This window comes from Oryzias latipes, chromosome 14 (assembly GCF_002234675.1).
Source record: "Oryzias latipes chromosome 14, ASM223467v1".
Taxonomy (NCBI): Eukaryota; Metazoa; Chordata; class Actinopteri; order Beloniformes; family Adrianichthyidae; genus Oryzias; species Oryzias latipes.
Genome location: NC_019872.2, coordinates 10452338 through 10476409, shown reverse-complemented (window position 1 = coordinate 10476409; position 24072 = coordinate 10452338). Strand labels below are relative to the sequence as shown.

At 40.2% G+C, this 24072-nt stretch overlaps 1 protein-coding gene across 1 annotated transcript in view; it reads right to left on the bottom strand.

The window, feature by feature from the left end:
• The window catches only part of frem2 (FRAS1 related extracellular matrix protein 2), a 66723-nt gene extending 43754 nt beyond the window's left edge, over nucleotides 1-22969 (bottom strand). Inside the window, exons 1-3 of the mRNA XM_004076299.4 lie at nucleotides 17472-22969; nucleotides 15002-15091; nucleotides 1067-1213 (exon numbers count right to left, since the gene is read on the bottom strand). Of these exons, the coding sequence (XP_004076347.2) occupies nucleotides 1067-1213; nucleotides 15002-15091; nucleotides 17472-22449 (5215 nt within the window). The 5' untranslated portion in view covers nucleotides 22450-22969. The remainder of the gene's footprint in view (nucleotides 1-1066; nucleotides 1214-15001; nucleotides 15092-17471) is intronic.
• Between the last annotated feature and the right edge of the window lie 1103 nt (nucleotides 22970-24072).

The window sequence follows — 24072 nt, the reverse complement described above, 5'->3', positions numbered from 1 at the left end:
TTGAAAATAAATTAAAAGATGATCAGAGTGGGACTTTAAACTTGACACAGCTTTATATTATCTATCTGAACTGATGTTATACAATTAAAAAGCAGTTTTGCATTAAACGCCCATGCATAATTAGAATAAAAGAAAAAAATAAGGATATTTAGAGAAGGTCAATAATTTTTTGAAAAAGATTTATGTGCACATTTGTTCACAGATAAAGTCAATCAATTTTAATTACAGTCCACAGAAAATACTTTGTGCAACACTGATTTTCTTGACGTGATTCTGTCAAAATTTGAGGCGTTTTGTTTTTAAGTTAGGATTTATTTGAGGTGAACTGAACAAATGTGCAAATTACAGCTTATCTTTATCTTTTTGTGCTTTTGGACGTTTTTATGCAGATTTTTTTTTTTATGTCAGTAACTACAGATAAAAACATTTCTTTAAAGGCTCGTAGCTGCCAAATTCTTACTTTAATTATAAATGGATTATAAAATTTGAAGACAAAAATATAATTGCGTTTTTTTTTTCCTAAAATGGAAATCATCATTTGCACGCGTGAAAATATATAACATTGTTAGACAGAACTGAAAAATGACTTCATTGAATAACAGTTAATTCAGTCAAAAAAATACATTTGTTCAACCAAATTAGCAGATTTTATGTCAAAGAAAATCCCATTTATTTTATTAAGTTAACTGAATTATTATGAAAATCTTTGAAAATTTGCAAAGAAACAGTTAAGCTTGAACTACTTTGAAATGAGGCATGGAAACCATGTGAAGTCAATCACAGTTTGGGAGTTATTAACAACATTTATGGTAGTAAAAAAATCTAAATCTTTTTTTTTTGTTGGTATGTTAAGCTGCTTTTTTTCTTTATTTTGTTTTTTCTGTTCAGCATTGCTCTTTGTTTAATATTCACACCTGTCCAGTGTCATCACATCACCTGCTGCTCCTTCAGTGTATTTCCCCTGAGTGGTTTCAGTTGTTACCTGGCAGACCTTTCTGCCACCTTGTGTTATTGTTGTTGCCTCCTAGTTCTGTCCAAGAAGTGAGACGGGAACACACAAACTAACCAATGAAAGACGTCTCTCCGAGGTAGCCTCTGCGTCTGAGCACCACATCCAGGTGTTTGTCCTCCTCATCCACCACATAGTACTCTTTCTCCAGAGAGATCCAGGCCCAGTCCAGACGGAACTGCTGATCCTTAAGCTTGTTTCCGCCTGAAATTTCAATAAAAAGCAGAAAAACAAAAACCACGTTGGTCATTAAAAAAGGTTTCACACAAAAACTTGCATGTCCCAGTGGTTCAGTTGTAGCTGGAAAATGACACAGGGGAATAATGTGTGAAGCAAAAGGTTCACAGAAAACTGGATGAAGATGAAGCCTTTTAATTATTGACAGCATGCGGGCCAAATGTTCACAGCACGTTTGCCTTCAGAATATTTTATAAAGAAGCAAAAAGGTTTGTTATGCTTGCATGTAAGTCCTTGTTAGTCTGCTCTGTGATCAGTTGAGGTGGATTGTGTTCTCTTTCCTTCCGCTCTTCAAGTGGTGTCAGCTATGCCAACCAGCTAGTGTTACTAACCAGATATTATATTTTTTCCAAAGCTAAGCTTACAAAACACCTCAATAGTTAATAAGCTGTTAAAAATGATGTTTTGAAAATGATGCTTTGGGTGTACACAATACCCTCAGGGGTGAAAGTGTGTGGTAGTAAATATATCACAGAAGAAACACGTCCAAAACTAACTAAACAAAAATTGTGTTGTTTTCTTGTCTGGCCAAGCAAAGATGAACTGCACCACATTCATGTAAGCTTTAAAAACCTAAACTTGATTTTTTATTTTAGAAACCTCCATTGGGATCAATTTCACACATTTTAAAAATGTAATGATGCCCCTTTAAAAGCTTCAAACTGTGTGTTTTTGCATTTTTATCATCAAGTAGGGGCTACATCCAGAAGAGGGGCTGCTGTGTTGTTCAAATGGACCACTGTGCAACAAACAGGAGTATAGTTTTTGTCACTAATCCCTAATAAAGAGTAAAGATGATACCCATCCATCTTCAAATGTAGCGCACCACACAGCGGGACTCTCTGTCAGGAGGAAACTAACATGGTTTGCAGACATGGTGCTAAAATGCAGCAAAGGTGAAAAGTTCAGCACTTTCCAGCTTGGCAAACATAGCTATAACATGCTGAGGTGAGGACACAGCTAATATAATCAGAGCTGCTCTATTCTCCAGAAAGCCTGCAGGCTAAGTTCAGGCTTCACTTAACAAGCAAAAATACTAAATGCACACATTTCCAATTCCACTCTGTCTGCAACTTTGACTTTCAGTCCAGCTCTCACACAGTAAAGGCTGCAAAAAAATGCCTGAAAACCTTATTGTGGGTGCTTTTTAGCATTTACACGTTTTTGCGTGACCTCTCAGTGAACAGACAACAGGGATCTGAAACAGTAGGCTTTACAGTGTCTCATCCTCCAGTCCTATAAAAGGATAAAAGCCCTCTCACATGAGCTGACCAGACAAAAAAGGAGCTTTGAAATTATGGTCAACAGAGCTAAATACACTTCGCTCCCCCTTCAAGGACTTTAACAACAGAAGTCAGCACACAGGCATTGTTTTTTTATCTTGACAAAATAAAAGGATCATTACTTCTGTCTAACATTTTCAAGGAACAGTGTTTTCTGAGAAAACCATGCAGGGAGAAACTTTTGGATGCTTCAGTGCTGACATTTTAATGTTGGTTTGTCATAAAGGATATACTTTACACGCTAATCTCTAAGAGCTGAGCTGTCAGATAGGATTACTTTAGAACTAAAAAGCCTCAATATCAGAAGACGTGTGACCTAACTGCATAGTAATGTGTTGAGATTTCTTGCTGTGAAGAAGCTGCGAGACTAAAGACTAAACTGCTTCTTAAGTGTAAAACTGGAAAATTTTTCTCTTTCTTTATTGCAGATGCTTTCTTCTAAAAGTAAATAGGGAAATTCTTTGTTTTACTCAAGAAAGAAAGTTTCATCTTTGGTTGATTTTTACTTCAGCAAAATTTGCACAATTTCTAAAGGAAAGAAAACAAACACAAAATGTGCACAACTTTATGCTGCTTTCAAACTGCACTCTTGAGAGTGAATATAACTGGATGGAAATATTACATTTAAAACATGCGTTTTATTTAACCCTGAGATTTTCTCTTTTTTTCAACTTAAAAAAAAACATTGAATGATTTTCCCTTTTCCAGCTTTCATTTGAATTTCTGTGCGTTTTTTTTCTTTGCAAATTCAGTCCTAATTTTGTAAAAAACATAATTAGCCCTTTAATCACTAAAGAAACAGGTTCAAATTTGAGCTTACCCACTTCACACTTAGTCACAAAGACCAGGTTAAGCAGAATTAAATTCTGTGGTAATATAAACCAAAATAAGAAGTCCACGCAGGTCTTAAGAGGTTTATAACAGAGCAGCATTCCCTGTGTTTATGTTTTTTCAACTATGGTTCTACTACTAATTCTAGTGGATTCTAAAGAAGAGAAAAACAGCCTTGCACTGAACACTACGGTAGTGAAGTGTTAACGCAATCAACTTAAATCTGTCACAGAGAAAAGTGGCTTTGTGCTGTTATCCAACCCTTTACATTAGTAATGTGTTGGATATCGGTGCAAAGCCGCTAAAAAAAGCTGCTTTTTTCTGCATTAGAATCAGCTGTTTTTTCTCGTTGATGGTGTAAATGGTCAAAGATTTACGATATGTCAAAAGGCACGAGTTACTTAGGTGTCGCTGGTGACATCTCTGGTGTTAAAGGGTTACACGCCTTTAGAAATACATCCTTATTTTTAGCTTCTTCAAACTCAAAGCTCACAATCCTAATCGTCTTTGGTCCACTTGCACATTTTGTTCACTTCACCTTTTTTCACACTGGCTAAACTGCACCAAGGCTCACTTGCAAGTAACTTGAAGCAAAGTTCAATTGGACCAAGTGAGAGTGACATCCCCCACAGAAAATGACTTACTTCAAAATAAAGTCAATTCAGTCGCCACTTTTTCGCTATTTGGACACCGCCATGTTGGAGCAAGATAACATCAGTAAGCAGTGTTTGGTTCAAGTCGGGCTGAGTCATTGTTTCTATGGGAACCACTCTAGCCAATCCAGGATGGGCTTGTTGGAATTCCACATCCCTGTCACTTGAAAATGGCCTTGGGAGAATCTGTTCATCCAACATTTCAAACGTTTGTCGTGAGACCACATACTAATATTGATGCATCTGATTGCACAACTAAATAACCAATATAGAAAAAAAATCAGGACAAAAATTAGGATTAACAAGAATTTTTTTTAAAAGGGTAGCAGAGCAAGACTGGTTATTATGACAAATATAATAACCGAGTAATAGCTATGTATTTCTCAGTAGTTTGTGGGATTTTGGCTTCTTGGAGCCAGTGGGTACTTCCTGTTTGGTTTGCGGGGGGTGGGGGGGGTGGGGGTGGGGGGGTCACTCAGTCCCGTTCTCATATCAGTCGATAGCTCAAATAAACTGACCCACCTGCAAAAATAACATGGACTAGCCAAGTAAAAAACTCATCCAACCCTCTCCCTTGGGATGAATGGTTTCCAGTTTGCGGAAATTATCCATTAACATTTTTTTTCAGCAAACAGCTTTTGATTTAGTTTGACAAAAGAAAGCAATGTTCTTTTCTAAATTCCATTTTGAAAGGCCTTAAGAGAGAATCTTTGGTATCAGATGCTATTGATAAACACTGAAATGAAAAGAGACAAACCAATGTCACTACTGCACCTTTTTCCCACCGAACATCATCTTTTTTTTCCTTCTTCAAATCGGGTCTCACAATGACCTACACCTTTTATTCTTCATTCAAAGGTTTTTCTATAAAGACACTGAAATTCTAAGCAAAAAAAGGCAGTCTTTGCCTGAACAAGAATAATCTAATGAGACATCAAAACAAAAGACTTGCAAGTCTTTTGTTTTGATGCAGGTCTGAGTGTTACAGCATTGGTACCTCATTCATCTGACCCTAATAACTTTAAGAGACCTTTCTCATTATCAACGTCTAGAAGAGATTATTACTGTCTCATGTCTGCATTGTTAAATAATATCCCAATAGAACCTTTTTTTTTTTAGCTCGGAGGGCAGAACCTTTAGTCCAATCTTATTCCAATCTTGGAATAATGATTCTCTAGCCCTCATCAGTATTTTGTTAGTCTTCAGACAATTTCAAAAAGTCTTACATTTCTGCTCAGTAGGATAGAATACAAATAAGACAGAAAGGCAAGATTTTGTGCCTAAGTTATTAACCCTATCATAACAAAACTAAGCATGTTTGAATTTTTTTTCTTGCCTCAAGGAGTGCTTTTACAAAATGTATCTTTGATTGTGATCAAATAGTATTTCATCTGTTTGTGCAGAGAATGAACTGTAAAAGCAATCATTTTTATATTTCTGAATTGAATGTGTTTTAACACATGTAAAAGCAGAAAAGACAGAAGTAAAAAAAACATGTTGAAGAGATAAATAACATGAAATCTGTACAAATTCAAATAATTAAGCATTAAAAAAAGAGTAAAACTGCTCTTTGCTTCCCCACAAAAAAGGAAGAAAAAGGAGACACAGAGAGTCAAGACCCCATTTCACAGTTGAATGTCTGATTGGACCCGCGGTGCCATGCTGCAGTCCTTGAGGGGCCACTCTTCTGCTTTTGTTTTCCCTAAAATCTCAGCTAATTATCTTGATTGGATCGGGTCTGTTCTGGCAATAAGAAACTTTCCATTCCATATTCTGCACATATGTGCCTGTATATTAGTCCAGCCACTTGATTGTGGCACCCCATGTATGCTTTCCCTGCTATCATCTCACACCCTGCAGTTATGTGCTGGACCTCTTAAGTCTACACCTTGGGTCTTTTCTGGTGTGGTAGATCTGAGCCTCTATGGCTCTGGTGCTCAGGGGTTGTTCCTGAGCTGCCAGGATGAGCGCTTCAGTGCTGTCCTGTAGGCCAGCCCTTTCTAGCCATTGGTAGGACTTCTTAATATCAACCACTTCAGTTATGGTCCGGTGGTACATCCCATGCAGGGGTCTGTCCTTCTCTGAGGATATGTCCTCCAGGAAAGCATCCTCTGCTCTCCATTGCCTGAGACATTCACTGAGCACACTGTCAGTTTGGGCTTTGAGTTTAATGTATTCATGCATCTTGGATGTTTCATCCTGGATAGTGGCTTCCACGCTCACAATTCCTCTGCCACCTTCCTTACGGCTAGCATACAGTCTCATGGTGGTGGATTTGGGATGGAACCCTCCATGCATGGTGAGGAGCTTCTTGACATCCGTGGTCTGTATCTCTTTCTTTGGCCATCGTATTATTCCGTATCTGATAACTGGCAGTGTGTAACTGTTCATTGTCTGGGTCTTGTTCTTGAGTTCTTGTTATTGTTATTGAGCTGGCTTCCCAGGACTTGCCTTACTTGTTGGAGGTATTTGGCTGTTGCAGCTTTCCTTGTTGCCTGTTCCAGGTTGCCGTTTGCCCGTGGAATTCCAAGGTACTTGTAACTGTCCGGAATGTCTGCTATTGTTCCTTCTCGGAGTGAGATCCCTCCTGTGTGGACTGTACCTTGCCTCTCTTTGTCACCACCCAACTGCATTTCTCTATCTAGTCCATATCTATCTATCTATCTATCTATCTATCTATCTATCTATCTATCTATCTATCTATCTATCTATCTATCTATCTATCTATCTATCTATCTATCTATCTATCTATCTATCTATCTATCTATCTATCTATCTATCTATCTATCTATCTATCTATCTATCTATCTATCTATCTATCTATCTATCTATCTATCTATCTATCTATCTATCTATCTATCTATCTATCTATCTATCTATCTATCTATCTATAACTATATCATATTTTCAAATTAACAGCCTGTGCAAGCACTTAACAAGCTCTATCTCCAGCTAGGTTTGCATATAAGTGAGCTCCGCACTACACAGAGCCTACATATTTTGTTAGGTTTTCAGTTTGTAGTTTTGCCATAATACCATAAAAAAATAAAACTGCCCGGAAAAAAAATCTGTTTCGCTTTCATAGCTTATCAAATGTTACCAGCTTGCAAAGAAAAAAATCTGCCAGAGACAGAGATCTCAGAATTGTCACATCAAATGTTTAGTGCAGATCCCCTGAAATTGCATTTTTTATGGCTCTGCAGTAAACACAAAGAGCAAAAGCAGCAGTGCATACATAAAGGTGAACTATCAGGCACAGATATGGAGTGAGCGTGTGAAACCGGTGTCAAATGTTGTGTGATTGCAGGCGTGTGTTACAGTGCCAACATCCCTGCTTGTGCTGTTTTTGATAACGAAATGTTAGATCTTAAACTGAAACAGTTTGAAAAGAAACAGATGAAAACAGTTGTGTTTGTTTTTATTTTTTCAACTATGAGGATTAACATAAAGTGACACTCCTCCCAGAACAGCAAAGCTGTTCCTGCACAGCATTTTCTCCTGCTGCAGCTAGAGTGGTGTGGTCTTCTCCCTCATGCCTCCATCTGTCTTTGGTTCTCCTTTGTGTTTGAATCCCCAGATTCCAGTGGCAAACAAACGGATTTATGCAGCCAACCATCTCAATGATCTCTCCCAGAGAAAACTCCAGAAAAACAAATTACTTTGATTTGCCCTCCACCAAAACAGGCCATTTTAGCTTCAACAGGAATCCAGAAAATCAACCACTTGGCAGAAATGGTTCAAACTATTTTTTTTTTTTTTTTGCAGCTTCAAATCATGTTACCTTATTTTGACTGAAGTGTTCTGGCTACTCTGCTGAGAGCTTTAAAAAATGGAGAAGGAATTAATGAATGAATAGTAAAATCCAATGAATGCATGTTGCTTGTTTGTTTCTCCTTTTTTTTTCTTAAGGCATTTAGGTTGACATTTCACCGGAAGAAAAGTTATCAGTGCACCAAAACGGAATTTTTCCTGACATTAATACCTTAAACTTCATCATTTCCTCGCCTGCATCCTGTAGCCACAAGGCACGGCTGTGCTGCAGAAACACCTGAAGCAACATTGCACATGAAACCATAAGAAAGTGACAGCTGGGGTTCTCTCCTTTGAAGTTTTTGAGTTGCACCTAATATCCTGAGGTTTTTCAATGATTCCTGCAAAGACAGATATTTCTGACCCTGGGCATAGCTGAAGGCAAGAACGCTCTGGGACAGAGAAGCAGCCTCCATGTGTTTGTGTGTACTTGTGTGAGACACTCTACATCTGTGAGCACATTTGCCTTTATCTGTGCCGAAGCGGCAGCATGCACAGTATGTGTGAATGCTGATCGACAACCAAAAGCATTTTCTGTCCTGTAGGAGGTAGAACTTCAGCAGGGATGTCATTTCTAGCTTCTCACTGTGCCTTCTATACAATATTTTAAAGGTACGTGAGCGCAATACAGCTTGGGACATTTTGGGACATCTCATTTTTCAGTTCTCCTCTCTGCTTGCAGTTTGTTAGATGATGTGTCCAGTTTCTGCCACAAAGCACCCATTTCAACTTGAATTATTTCAAGGCCGGATGTGGTCATGGGGAAGCAAATGCGGTGACCCCCCCCCCCCCCCCCCCCCAAAAAAAAAAAAAAAAAAATTCAGAAAAGAAATAAAAAACAAACAGAAAAGCAACAGCAACAAAAAATTCTCAAAAGCTGAAATATAAGACAAAAAAATGTAAAGATGGATGGGCAGACAGATGAACAAATAGACAGACAAAAAAAGAAAAAAAAGGAAAAATGCAGCCTCAACAGGGCACAAACCTGTGTCCTGTGCCCGTCCCAAGCCCAATAAACACTTACAAGTCATATTAAAAAGATTAAAGAAGAAGATAGATAGATAGAAATATTTTGGTGACAGGATGGTTTTCTAAGCATTTAAGGGCTAGGAAGCATATGACACCCCAAATTCTCAGCACACCCAAACTTGGCCCCTCCCCACGATTTTCTACCTGCACCCATTGACTGTAAAAACAATCGACGGCTAAACCCCTTGTTTCCAAATTGGAAGGAGCATTGCTTTGTGATACAGGCGCCGCCATGTTGAAACCAGTCAACTGAGATTAGCCGATTGCTCGGAGTCAACGTATCCATGGCAACTACTGTTGCCACTGTCACAGATACGTTGACTCAGAGCGACTCGGACCAAACAATGTCGACTGGTTTCGCCCTTATCAGAAGGCAATAGTGAGGGATTTGACCTAATTTTGCAAAGCTGGAGGTAAGGGATTCTCTATGGGTGACATCACACCTACTCATCCATTGTTATTACTGTCAATGCCTGCACCCCATAGTGGGGCTGGCTAAATCTGGACTTGACTTATTTACACAGCATCTACATTTAAGCCAATAGTTTGAAAGTAGTGGCTTTGAAGCAGCAGAAAAAGGAGCTTTTATCCACTGTGTACTTTGAAGATGAAGATGTGGTCTGAGTAAAGACTGTACATGAGGTGTGCTTTGAAGTGCAGAACCTTCATAAATAAATCTAAATAAAAAGCAGATTAAAGGAAATTGCTATGGTGAGAATGATTTTTTTGGGTAAACTTAGTTTTGTTTCATCATTGAATATACATTTTACATAAGAAGATGAGGTTATAAATTAGAAGGAAAACAGGGTAATGGACTAGATGATATAAAAATAAAAAACAGATTTGATACCAATAGTTGGGTGCAGTGTATTCACAATGTCAAAAATGTAAATCCTAACATTTGATTTCATTGCTTTCCTAAGATCAGAAGGTTCTTTGGTCATACTCCAATGTTCACATTTCACACATCATCTGTCAAGCTCGGGGAATACCGAATCGAAGGGGGTTCGCTCCTTCACTCAAGGTAAGGACCAAATGTGTATAATAGAGAGCATTGCAGATTGTATAGCATCTTACAAATGAGAGATCCATCAGCACTCTGACAAATTGATAACGGAAGGCAGCAAAACCTGAAACTGTTAACTGGGAGTGAGTCGATTCCTGTCATAATAAACCACCACACTGAAATTAATGAGATAGCAACCTTAAGGCTGAATCTCAAGAGGATAAAGGATACAGATTGACTGCCAGACAGACAAAAATAACACTAAAGGACAAACTATAGTATGAACGCAGATGTTGCACATTGTAGGGAAATGAATAAATCACAAAGAACAAAGATCTCAAACTGACAGGAAGGCGATGAAGAGGATGAAAATGGGAGAGCTGTGACTTAAGAGAAGTGAGTGATAGTCAAGTCTTCACTCTATAAAGACAAAGGGAATTTGCTCCTCAAGCCAGGGAAGAAGTAAATTTTTTGCTGAATTCAACTATGTAAAATTTCATCTGTGCTCAATGTTTTACAGAAAATGTTAGATTCCCCTGAGACATGTCCTTCAAAGGATGTGACCTAAAACCTGAAATATCTGCTGACTTTGATCATTGCTTGAGTCTTAATTCTTTTTCTTTTTGGTTTGTTTTATTTGCAGGTTGGCATTGACGCCTCCCAGATTGACCCCACCCCCTTTGAATCTGTCACAGCTACCTGAACTTATACATTTGCGTCTTTTTTTAAGGTATGGTGGCCCTGAAGTGCAAATTCATTAACAAAATACTCATAAAAATGACAATAAAAAAAACAAAACACATGTTTAAAAAACAGCAATATATTTCAGAAAACAAAACAAAATATCAGAAATCCAAAAAACATTTCGGAAAACAAAAGTAATTTCCAGAAATCTAAATAAAATGTTAAAAAACAAAACACAATGAGAAACCACAAAAGGTTGGTACTATGGGACATCGCTGAGGGATGATTGTATCCAACATCGCTTCATTCCAAAATACTTTCAGTTGAAATGATGTACAAATGTCCTCCCCAATCAGCGATATCCCATTACAGTTTTTCATTGTATTTTGTTTTTTAACATCTCGTTTTGGTTTTTGAAAATTGCTTTCTCTTTCTGAAATGCTTTTTCTTTTTTATAGTCCAGCCACAAAACACCCTCCTTTAAAGTTTCTAAAAAAATATTTACATGGTTAAAATGATTCAGGGGGGTCAGCCAGGTGCAGAGGAGGCCCCCCTACAGGGGCCCATCCGACACCGGGAGGCATAGGCGAGCCCAGTGTCAGGACCCCCAGGCCACATGACAAGCGTGCTCCGCCGTACAGAGCAGCAGCCATTGGGGTCACCGGGCGCTGGACACCAAGCGCCCGGTGGGACCGGGATGAGGCCAGGTCCCAGAGGGCCCAGGAGCAGCCCACCACCCAGCCGGAGCCTCGTCACCGCAGGCCAGCCCTGGTGTCCGACCCAAGTAGCCCAAAGATTACGACGCAACCACAGCGCCACCCCTACCTCCCCCCACACAACACTACCCTATACAGCCCCCTCACCCAACACGTTCCTCAACCCCTCCTCGCCAGACCCTAGAATCTTGGGCCTACATGAATCAAGGTGTCTAATATGCGAGTAAAAGTGGAGGGCCGGTGCCGACGTTGCCCCAAAGAGAGTTACTCCCGGCCAGCCCCGCCAGCATATCTCACCCGTCCGATTCCCAGGGCCCTATGTGTATGTTTGCAAAATTTTTTGGGTGGGAGCGGGAAGGAGCAGGCTGATGGGCACAACGGGGGAAGAAGGCTCCCCCTGAGCGACTGGCCCCCAGCCAGCCGCAGTACGCACCTCACCTCCCAGGGCGACTGGGAAACCAGAGGGAGTCCAGCCAGCCGCAAATAGAAACCGGGACAGCGCCAGCGCAGAGAGACAGTCAGCAAGGAAGGGGCCCAGCGACGCACCTGAGGGGCAGAAGGTCCAGCACCTCCACTCATACCCCTGACCTTTCTAAGGGACTAGCACTACGCCCCCGCTCCCCCTCCCAGGGCCTCCCCCCCCAGAAAAAATAAGAAGAAAGAGAAAATAAATAAATAAATAAAATAAGTTAATTAATACAAATAATAATAATAATTAAAAAATAGGTAAAATAATTAAGTAAAGTGAGAATAAATAAATTAAGCCCTTTGCCCAGAGAAACCCAAAAATAAATGCAATAAATTAACTCCTGTATCCCTCTGCTGTGGATGCATCTTTGACCCCGGGGGCCAGGCCCCCTAATCCTTCCCCAGCCCACCGGACCAGCCAGAACCCAGCTCAACCCATCACCATCCCACCCCTACTAGCTGATGTGACTAATCAGCTGGGACCAGGGAGAGTCTGAAGTCGACAGATAATGTGTAGAGGAAGTGGACTTTATCTCTAAACTAATATGGTCTGACGTGAGGTTTCTGTAGTGATTAATGTTAGATTATTTTTAAATTTCCAGTTTAGGAGGATAGTTTTCTTTGCAATACATATAGCGGTGAGAACCATGTGTGCCTTGTTGGATTCTATGTTAATGTTACTTAGGTCACCTTGTAAACAGAGTTTGGGACAGAGTTTTTTTTCTTATCAAGAAAGATATGGATAGATTATGAATCAGGTGTAATGAGAATTTGCGGAAAAACAGGATAAAAATAAGTTAATGAGGAAGCTTGACTCGTGTGTGTTTGTGAGCACGAATTACTACTGCTGCTACTGCTTTAACAATTAGGTATTCATATTTACAGTGGGAAGAGCAGGAACTAAAAAAAATAAAATAAAATAAAAAAAATTAAAAAAATGGTCCGCTGCTACACAATAAAGATCAGCTGAGTTAGTTAGTTACTTAGTTTTAAATTACTTTTCACTTCTTTTTCTCAATTAACTTCCTTTAAATATTAATAAAAAAATAGCTAAAGCTTAATGTCACATCGTCTGTCCAAAAGGCGCAGCTTGAGCTAAACCAGCCATGTAAAAATTATGACTTTCAAATAAAAAATCAAAATGACAGAGTTAAAGCAACTACTGATTTGCTCTTTATTATTCCGGGAAATAAGTATTTCAGTGAAATACATGGAAGCACAGATTTTAGAAAAGCCTGAAGAAATCCAATTTTTATGTAAAACTCAATGTCATTATGAACATTAAAATGCAGCTGATCAGTGTCTGCTGGAAATACCTCAAAATAAAATGTACAATGTAAAATGTAAAATGTTACCTGTTGTTGCAGTAGATGCAGAGATCATGGACACAGATTAATATATACCGTATATGGTTTGAATTAAGAAATACATTTAATTTGCCAAATCCATGAATGTTCTAAAAGTTATAGGAGTTAAATTACTTTCTTTTCTTTTTTGTGTTTCAAATTTAAAGACCTCTTTTTTTACATAACAGTTTTTGTTATCACTTCAAATAATCGCCAAAATCTTTAAGCAATTTCATTATGAATAGTTTCCAGTCATTTCTCAATCTCCGCTGCAGTTTGTATTGTTCATTGCCATGTGTTTCTGATGATCCCAAAGCCAAACAAAAGCCTGAGAAAGATACTGCGCTTCAGCCAATTTGAGTTAAATATAGAGACCCCGGCTGGTCTTAACCTGTTAGAAAAGGTTCCTTCTGACGCTCTTTCCTTGCAGATGAGCCTGTAATAGGGCCGCATAATTACCAGTGGCTCCCTCAGAGGTCTGCCCAGCCCCAACGCTCAGGGCTCTCATTACTGCAGATGCTGCCTGGGGTCCTAAATATCAAACATCTCCTTCTGCTGGAGGCTTGGCCACCCTTTCGCCTGCAGCAATCCCTCAGTGCTTATATTCCTCGTGTATGTGGGGAATTGTTGGCATAAATGTGCACCACTTTTACATAGGCTTTAACTGTGGTTTTCATCAAAAAGAAAATAAAAATCAAGAATATTAATGTAATATAGTTATTTACTTCTTCTAAAATGGAAACTTGTGATACACATTTGGTACTTTTTTCAACAACTGCAAGTCTATTTATCAATTCATCTTCTACTCCATTTAATCCCTTTCGGGATCACGGGGCTGCTGGAGCCTATCCCGGCCACTTGCTGGCGAAGGCAGGGGACACCCTGGACGGTTCGCCAGTCTGTCGCAGGGCCACAATCACACACATGGACAATTTAGAGTAACCAATTAACATATAAATAATGTTTCTGGGCGGTGGAGAACATGCAAACTCCACACAGAAAGGTCCCACATTGGTGTTCTGTTTCTTGCTAGGCAAGAGCACTAACCACTGCGCTACCATGATGCAACCCAACTGCAAATATATATATATATATATATATATATATATATATATATATATATATATATATATATATATATATATATATATATATATATATATATATACATACATACATACATACATATATAAGATGCCATCACCTCTAATCTGTCCCTCAGTCCAACCCTAACACCAGACTGACAAGTAGTCATCATTTAATTAGCTCGAGTAAAATTACTGTCTCAGTTCAGAGATGCATTCCACTTAAAAACAGGAATGCATTAGCAGAGCTGGGCTGACATATAAGCTCTGTGAAAGTCTTGACTGCTGCATTACAGAATTTAGCGTTAATGCAATCTGACAGGTCCTGCTGTCACATTTACATACGTTACAGGTCATCTCGTTTATTCTTTGAACCGTAAAAAAAATGCTGTGTGTTATTATTGCAATCAGGAAGGCTGTTTTCCTTTTTTTTGTTTTTTGTTTTGCATGAGGTAGACATCTTATCCTTTCCCAAGTAAATGAATCCAACATAGCATTATTTGCAGCCAAGATTTATGGAAAATAGACCTGCACATTTCTCAGAATACATGCCTTTCATCACAAGAGCTTTGAGTGACAGATCATTTCATGTTTAAATCCCAAATGGAAAAATAAAAAATCTGTGCAAAATACTCAATTACACTTCACTGATCTGTTTATTAAACCTGCTTGGTGTAATTTACATAATTAATATCCTTTTGAGCTGGAAAGAAGTGGCTGACATCTGACTTTCAAGTCTATTAAGTTTACAAAAAACTGAATTGTCTGAGCCACAGTGACAACATTACAAACATTAGATGTGGAAACATGAGACTTAGCAAATGTGAGAAGGGTTTTAGCTCACCTTTATCCTCGACAGAGAAATAGAAGACATCAGATGTTGCGTTTTCTTCATTCCGCAATACATAGCAGATGTGCAGGTCATCAATGTCGGCTGTAAAACAAATATAACTTTAGTTTTTCATCTGCTAACTTAAAATCATGCAATATATTGGAAACAATACAAATTAGATGGAATGCATACAAAACTAAGACAAAAAGACCGTTTTATAAAAATCGAATTTTTCACATTCATTCATTGAAGAAGACAAATGCCGGCCATTTTGACTGCTTTCTGAAGTCAATGCGAAGTCAGGCATGATGACAAGTTAAAACAAACTGGTGGATGCGTTTTAAATTGTATGCAGGACAGATTTGTCCTTGTCAGGATTTGCATTTGGGGATTTAAAAACCCTTCATGTGACGTTTCATGCTCACTACAGAAATAGCCTCAAAGAAACTTTGAAGTTGTATTACTGCTTTATGGCTTGTTCAAACACTCCTCTCTGTCAAATAGCTTTTCAAAGATGGAAGCTGTCCCACTTCAACCACAGTAGCAGCATGTCCCTACTACAATACACTCTCTCCTTGCTATCAGCACTCAGTTTGAACAATTTTTCACCAGAAAAAAACCCTTCTGTAATCCATCAGACAACCCAAGTCATTTTTGCTACATTCAGAGTTAACAAAAACACTTAATAAAAATTAATGAAATGTTGGGAGCAACAACTGTTCATGTCATCAGTCTCAAAAAACAGGTGATGATGGTTCTTTAAATGACAGACGGGGCAGGAATGTTAAACACAGGATTGTAGTACACATCTGTTTCCCTAACATCTTTGGATTACAGGCTTGTGCTTGTTTTTTTTTAACCCTTTTTTTAAAAACATTCTCAGCCAACATCGATTACAGTTCTGGACAAAAAAAATCATCAACAGTGTGAGAGGGCTTGGCCTCTGCAAACCACCTCCTTGAATAATAGATGTCACAAGAAGGAAGTTCATAAAAGTATAAAGCCTTGACTCCTGGCTGGGACTTTATTCTCATGCTACATGTGGCCTTCTGCTACTGCACTTTCCCTGATTATTGCCCCTCTATTTCTGTCATAAAGTGTTTTTTTCCTGGGTGTTTTCTGTATTCAGAAAGATTTTTGTAGGTGTTGTAGGTGGAAGGACCTGGTCTGTGGCACAGACTCGAACTGGAAGACCTTCAAAATATAAAGCCAAAACTGTGAATGGAGGGCACAATGTTCATTCAATATTTAAAGAGAAGGCCTCCTGGGATGTGCCCTGGAAACAGGACGAGTAAATAAAGAGAAAAGGGTTGTCTTTTTCACCTGACTGAGTCCTCTGACGAGCCTGTTTGCTCCTTCTGACTCAACCTCCAAAGAGTCTTTCCTCAATGTTTTCTCAAGTCAACTACCCCCTCCACTTCCCATGCAGTCTCTTCCCCCTTTCCTGCACTCGCTTGCCTCTCCTTCCTTCAGCACTCTTGTCTCATCTTTGCCCTTTTTTTGTTTCAAAGGCTGGAGTCGAGCAGTGACTGTCAGAAGTGTCTACCTCCCGCAGGCTTAAGAGCTATTTCTCACTCCAACTCCTCAGCCCATGTCTGTGCTTACACCAAGCTGGTGCACAAGAAGGTGAATTTCCTTACTTGTTGCTTTAATTGCCTCAGCGTGATGATTACTTCGCTTTAAGCCACAATCAGAGGCATTTAAGTCTCAATTCTCCCTGCTGTATCAGTAAGCATAACAGGCACTCCTTCAACAATGTGTTGAAATTCATAAATAGTGGGCAAAGCTTTCCTTTTTATGTTGATAATCAAGTCTGTTAGACCTTTTTTTCAAGGTCTTACTTTCCTCCATAAATTTTTCAGGCAACATTATTGTCTTAACCTTAGAATGTTCCACAACTTGAATGTCACTTCAACCTTTTCACACAATCCTCAACCTTTGTTTCGCTTCATTTAACAAGAGCTTGGTACTGAACATCAGATGGGAACATTTCCTCTGAGATGCCGAACGATCAATTATTTATCTTTAATGTCTACAAAACATCAGCCTCAGACTTTGGATGAGTATTTATAATTTGATATGTTAGGTACATCTAAATCAGAGCCTTATACTACCTACTGAAATTCCCAGGCATGTGCCTCTTACTGTATATAGCAGAAAAGGTATGATTTCAAAAGAACCTTAGTGTGAACATTTGATTGCAACTTACTGGTTTTCTGTATCAAATCACACTTGAAAGAAATGTAATTATTAGATCACAGAAAGTGTAATTAAAAACTATCAGAATGGTGTTTTGCAGCTCTGATAGGACCATTTATTTTCTATGTATAATGCCGTAATTAGCCGATTTGACAAATATTGCTTCAAATTGTCCAAATTTGTTTAAGAAACCTAGGCTGATTAAAAGAATGAAATAGTAAGTTTGATATTAGAATGTAGATAACACATTTAAAGTTTAGTGAAGGGTTTGTTTTCATCTTACCTTGACTAAATGTGTCCACAGAGTTGTTTCCATGCCCCAGATTAACAACATATCCATGTTTGGGTTGAGTAGTGATGTGGAAAAGCAGTGACGCCGGTCTGCTATCTCTGTCTTCTGCCCTCAGTACTTTGGGACTGATGGGTAATCCCAGGTGACCTGTGGTCAAAATCTTTAGCGTGAGCGCACCTTTGTTCACCACAATCTGGGGGACCCCATTATCGACAGCTACAATAGTGATCTTCATCGTTTGAGGGCGTCTGGTCTCATAAACTGTGTCAGGGAAAACAAAGAAGTCTGTGTGTGTGCCATCGGTGATGGTGAAGGAAATAGAGTCCTCTGATGATTCAGTTCCATCGTGTTTGTAGCTGATGAGATTCTCATTAAGGTCTTGTTTGGTGAAGCTGGCGACAGGTGTTGATTTGTTGAACAGAAGTTTGCCATGAATTGGCAGTTGGGTGACGGTAAATCTGATCATCTTCTCGTTTGTGTCCTGGTCTTCAGCATTCAGCTCGAATGGTGTGATCAACTTAAGTTGTCCTTCCGTCACAACTAGACTTTTTATGGTCAAGACGGGTTTCTTGTTATCAACATCAACTATAGAGATTCTAAAGGTTCTGAAAACCGGGTTGTAGCCATCGGTGACTTCAAACTCAAAACTATCCATTTTGACCTCATCGTCTGAAGTGTGGACGTAAAAAATCTTACTTCCAGCCAATTGGAGCTGGGAAAACAACACAATGGGCATCCCAGGAGTATCCGTGCACTCCAGATGGCCTCTAACAGGGGCCCGAGTGACAGTGAAGACCAAGTTCTCATCCGGACTGTTGATGTCAGAGGTGCTGAGAAGGTCTGTGGTCAAAGTCACTCTACCACCTTCTTTCAGAGAGACACCTTTACTAACCACATCAGGAAAAACCATGTCAATGCTTCCAACAGTGATGTAAAAGTAACGATCAATGAGTGAATTGATGCCATCGGTCACATCAAATTTGATGAGGTCTCGAATCCCCTCTTGTCCGTTGTGTGTGTAAAGCACAAGACCAGCATCGATTTCAGCTTGTGTGAAATTCATGCCGAGTGTGACATTCTCCAGAGACCCAGATGAGGTTTTTCTTTGAAGGTGACCTTGACTTGGCCCAAAACGAACGATAAATGACAGTGTGCTGTCATCTGAATCTAAATCAGTTGCTTTCAGCACTTTGTTGTTAATCTCTTTTGTTTCTCCAATGTTTACTTCAAGGCCATCATTGATAGACATCCTAGGGGTCTCATCATCCACTGGAATGATCATAACCATGGCTGTTTTCTGCACAGAGTACTTTCCATCTGTCAGAATGACTTCAAAACTATCTTCACTTACCTCTGAGTCATCGTGTTCATAAATAATACTTGAGGCTTCTTTGATCTGTTCTAAAGTGAAATTAGTCACTAGAACTGAGCCTGTGGATAGCTGGTTTAAAATTGTGCCATGTTTGGGAGGTTTGGAAATTATAAATACAAGTTCTTCAGATGGAACGTCAACATCAGCTCCATTTAAAATTGGTGTGTCTATGACAATGTTCATCCCCTCCATTAAGACGATTTCCCTCAAGTAAATCTCTGGTTTTTCATCATTTGCAGGGATAATAACAATTGGGAAGATGTGATTTTCAGAAAAGTTTATGCCATCTGTGCACCTTAGCGTGAACCTATCCTCCACAGGCTCTACTCCTTTGTGAATGCTTTGCACATAGTAAATACTCCCATCCCTGATGTCTCTGATGGTAAAAGCACTGATGGCTGTTCCTGACCTTGACTTTTCTGAGCCTGGGGCAGGAGATATATTTTCCAGGTAACCTGCAGTGGGCTGAACAATGATGGTGCAAAGGATATCATCTGATGGGGTGTCCTTATCTTCAGCATTCACATGTTCTGGGCTGATGGCATATTTCTCTCCTTCAATGACACTGAATTGTATTCCAATCCCGACCTGGGGGGCCTGATTATCTACAGGAAGAATAGTGACTCGAACATGGACTCCGCTGACTTTATTGCCACCTACAGTCCAATCATCAGACATGTCTGTTAGGGTCAAATTGAATCCATCTTGCAGGATGTTGAGACCTATCTCCCCACTAGTGTGTGCATATACAACCACCCCATTAATAACGTCAGCTTGGGTAAATCTAGTGGCAGGCAATCCTTTGACCAATATTTCACCCAAGGATGGAGGATCTTCCACAATGAACGTCAGCTGGAGGTCATCTGTGTCATCGTCATGTCCTTGAATCACATCAGTTGTGATTTCTGTGGCACCATTTTCCAGCACATCTATTCGAGAGCCGACGGTTCCCGCGGGTAGGGTGACTATTGGAGTTTCATCATCAACTGGCTTTACGTGAACTTTGACTGTCACAGTTACCACATGAATCCCGTCACTGACATCCAACAGAAATCCATCATTCACTGTCTCCTCTCCATTATGCATGTACGATATCTTTCCATTTGAGATATCTGCAAGTCTGAAAGCTCCTTTTTTATCCAAGTCTGAAAATGCAAACTGAATATGGCCGTGCTTAGGGGGCTGGCTCAGAGTAAAGGTTATTTCCTCACTTTTTGTATCAAGGTCTACAGCATCCAGTTCTGCTTGGGTGATTATATGCATCCCTCGTTCAAACACACCAAAGCCAGTGTTTGTAATCTGGGGGGGCTTGTTGTTGACAGGCTGCAGGTAGATGGTAAAGGCGCCTTCAGCGCTGTTTCCAGCTGTGTCTTCAACTGTGTAACGGAATTGCACAACATGGGCTGTGATTCCCAACTCAACATCTGGGGGGGCATAGGATAGCTTATGGTGGTTGACTTGAGCTTGTGTGAATTCTGTCACTTTAATGTCAGGGTTGTCCGTCAAAACCAAAGAACCAAACGTAATGGGGTTATTTTCATCCGTATCCATTGGGGGCTGGATAACCGTGTATTTGAGGTCACGGTCCTCAGAGTCCAAATCGGTGTAGCGCAACACTTCTTTGCTAAAGTGGGTGACCTTGTACTCCTCGACAGTCATCTGCAGGGTGGTACCAGGGAATAACTCAGGGGGTACATCATCAACCGGTAAGACTCGGATAATGAATGAGTTTTCGCCTGATAGGTTAGGGGGGTCGTTGTCATCCTGAACAGTGAACACAAACTGATCTGTGACCGTGCCGGAGCTGTGAGGCCCTGTGTGTCTGTAAAACAGCTTTCCATCTATGATGTCTTTCTGAAGCCACTCTGACACCTCCTTCTCATACACCTCATCTTCTGTATTGAATTTCCACGAAGATGGGTCTTCTGGGGCATCCGACTGTCGTAGCAGCACTGTGCCAATTGTGGAAAAAGGCGGAACAATGGTGAATTTAATGGTTGAGTCCTCAGAGTCTATGTCAGCAGCACTGAGCATGTGAGGAGATAAAGGCACCATTTCATTTCTGAAGAGCACCAGACCAGTGTTGGCATTGATAATCGGTGGCTCGTCATCAGTGGGAACAATCGTGATGGGGAACAGGAATTCCACCTCATTTTTCCCATCTGTCATTTTAAAGACAATATTGTCGCTATATGTGTCGCTTCCGTCATGCTGGTACAAGACAATCCCTGTTGTAAGGTCGGCAGATGTGAAGAACTTGCTGTGTGAACCGAGAACTAAGAGGTCCCCATGCCGCAGCCCGTCCACAACTGTGATGGTGACAGCATCTAGGTTGTCCTCATCGCTGATCTCCAAGTTGTGGGAGCTAATGAGGGGCCGGGACTGCCCCTCATACAGCAGCTGGCCTGTGTTGCGAGTCACAATGGGGGCCAGTGTGTTCATCGGCTTCACAACAATCATAAAAGCAAAGGGATCTGAGACGGCTCCTTCAGTGTCAACCACCTCAAACTCAAGCTGGAAAATCCTCTCTGTGTCTGAGTCCAGAGAAGGTGGCACATACGCTATTTTCAGGTCACGCAGGTCTCTCTGGTAGAAGGATGTGATTGGGAGGTTCCTGTCATCAGTACTGACTATGTAGCCCTCCTCATAAGATAAGGAGGAGGTTATGTTGAAAATAAGCTCTTCCGGGTCTGACTCTGCATCCTCAGCGGCGAGCATGTCAGGTGTGACAGCCGTCATCACAAACTGGCTCACCTCCAACATCATCATGGAAGCAAAGCTGGGTTTAGGAGGAGTGTTTTCCTCTCCTTCCTTAATACGGACCATGAGATGAAAACACTCCTGCTTTACTAAGTTGTCCTCCTTATCATGCAGCTCTACAACCATGGGAATGTAATCCTTATTTGGAGATTTGTGGTTAAAGGTGTGCTGATAGCGGATGCCAGCTTGAGTGATCTCATCACAGTCTGTCATGGTGGAAAGTTTCCCCCCATCCAGGAGTTTTCCATATCTAGGCAGTGAGCTCTCGCTGGAAAAGAGTCCCACCTCACATTTAAAGGAGTCTCTGTCATAGGTAAACTCTAAAATCTTCTTATCAATGGGATTGCTGATCCCTTGAAGCCTCACAACGGTGAGAGGCATGTTTTTGGTGAGTAACTCCAGCTGCGTAAAAAGGACGTCAACCTCCATCATAAACGGGATGATTATGGTTTCAGTTTGTGTGTCATACCTGAGCTGCAGCCTCACTCTGTCTTTAGCTGGACTTCTGGAGCCGTAGTGAAAGTATGTCACATCTCTGGGACCGAAATCACAGGGAAACTTTTTTGGAGAGAGGTGTCCCGGTCTCTGCGAGAGCGGATCATTATCCAGGACGGTGATGCTGCACCGGTCCCCCGGCTGCGTCTGGATCACCAAATCATTTATAGGGTCGATGAAAACAGACCTCCCGAAAGGCACTCGCAATCCGTTGTTGGCCACCAAGATCGCATCTTCTGATAGCTCTGATCTGAGTGCGTAAAATAATCCGGAGCTGTCGCGCTGCGCGAGAACAATACCTGTTACGGAAAAGCACAAGAAAAGAAGTCCGCGAAGCAACATCTTCACTGACAACCTGCCGAGGTGCTGCTGGAGAAAAAAATCCCGTGTCTGCACAAGAAATGCATTAAAATAAAAATCCCAAAGTGTTGGGATGGAGCGGAACGCATGCACGGTGACTGGCGTGATCCATCTGCGCTCCGCCGGACATGCTCAGCAGAAGCAGCACGCACGAGTTTTAACTTAAGACACTCGGAAAACGCTGCATGGAAGCGCTGCCGCCCATCTCTGCATATATTGGAGGATTTTGAAGCTTTTTTTTCCCCACAGAAATGTCGCCAGTGGACAGCGATGTTGGCAGTCACAAGGAGGAGGGGATAAGAGGAGGAGATGAATTTGTTGGAGGCTGCACATCACTCACCTACTTTCTCCTGGTCTGGGTTTTCCTGAAAAAGGGAGAAAAAAGACAAAAACAATGCTATATTTGTCAACGAAAACCGTCATACCAAATGAGTTGTTCTTACATTTCACCTTTATAGGTTTTTATAAAATACTAAAAAAATAATTTACATCCAAAAAGCCGGCTTTGAAAAGGCAGTAAAAGTCTCCTCTGTGGCTCCTCTTTTGTTATGTTTGACAAAACAGTTACCAATGCAATCATTATCCTAAACACAACATTGTAGAATCAGATTTTTATGATATTTTGCCACCCCCCAACACATTGAAAGCTAAATCAGTATCCGCTGAATAATAGTGACACTTTTAAATTAAAAACTGCAGAAAGTTATTGATTTTTCTGACAAGCCGGCTGTCTGGTGGGTATTGGACCTATAAGAAGTATAGGAAAACACAATTATGTTGTAATAATACATCAATGGAAAAAGCAGCTATCAAAACTGTTGAGGCCTGAGACATTTGTTTGAGCAGAAACAAGAACAAAGCTAACGTGGAAAGAGAAAAAATAAAAAACTTGCATGTTTTTTTTTTTTGTTCCATTCATTGCTGAAGTTGGAGATGGGAACGAAAATTAAGCGTCACCCCACTTCTGGAGAAAAAAGAGGAATATACGCAGATCATTATAATTTAACAATAGTCGCCCGTTATATTCTTGTTCTTTATTCTGATTTTATTTTTCTTCCTGAGTACATACATATGAATGCTTAACTTAAGAATAGTCTGACCACAAAACACAGCACAAGAAATATACAACAAAAACTAATGATTTAAGAGACTCTGTCATTATTTCATGTGTTGTTGGTTTATGATAACTTTATTTGCTGTTTCTTGCAGACAGCCACTCTCTTAGCTGCTTATTTCTTATTCATAAATGCATTTTTCTGTGTCTTTCTTTTAGCTGTGTTTGGAGGCAGCTATGACTCAGATAAGAAAAAAAAAACTAATCTTCAGTAAAGTAAAGTAAGAAAGGCAAATTATCTGCTTATATGCTAAAACAATCCAATACCAAACGGTAAAAATGTTTGTATTTACTGTATTTCCTGCACCATAAGGCACACTTAAAAACATTTTTTTTTTCCAAAAACGACAGTTTGTTTTATAATCCAGAGCGCCGGTAGATAAATTCTGGTTGTGTTTACTGATGTCGAAGCAATTTTGAGAGGAGGTGAGCTTAGTTTCTAGGTTGGAACCCCTTTTGTCTTCAGAACTGCCTGCCTTTGTTATGGGTGG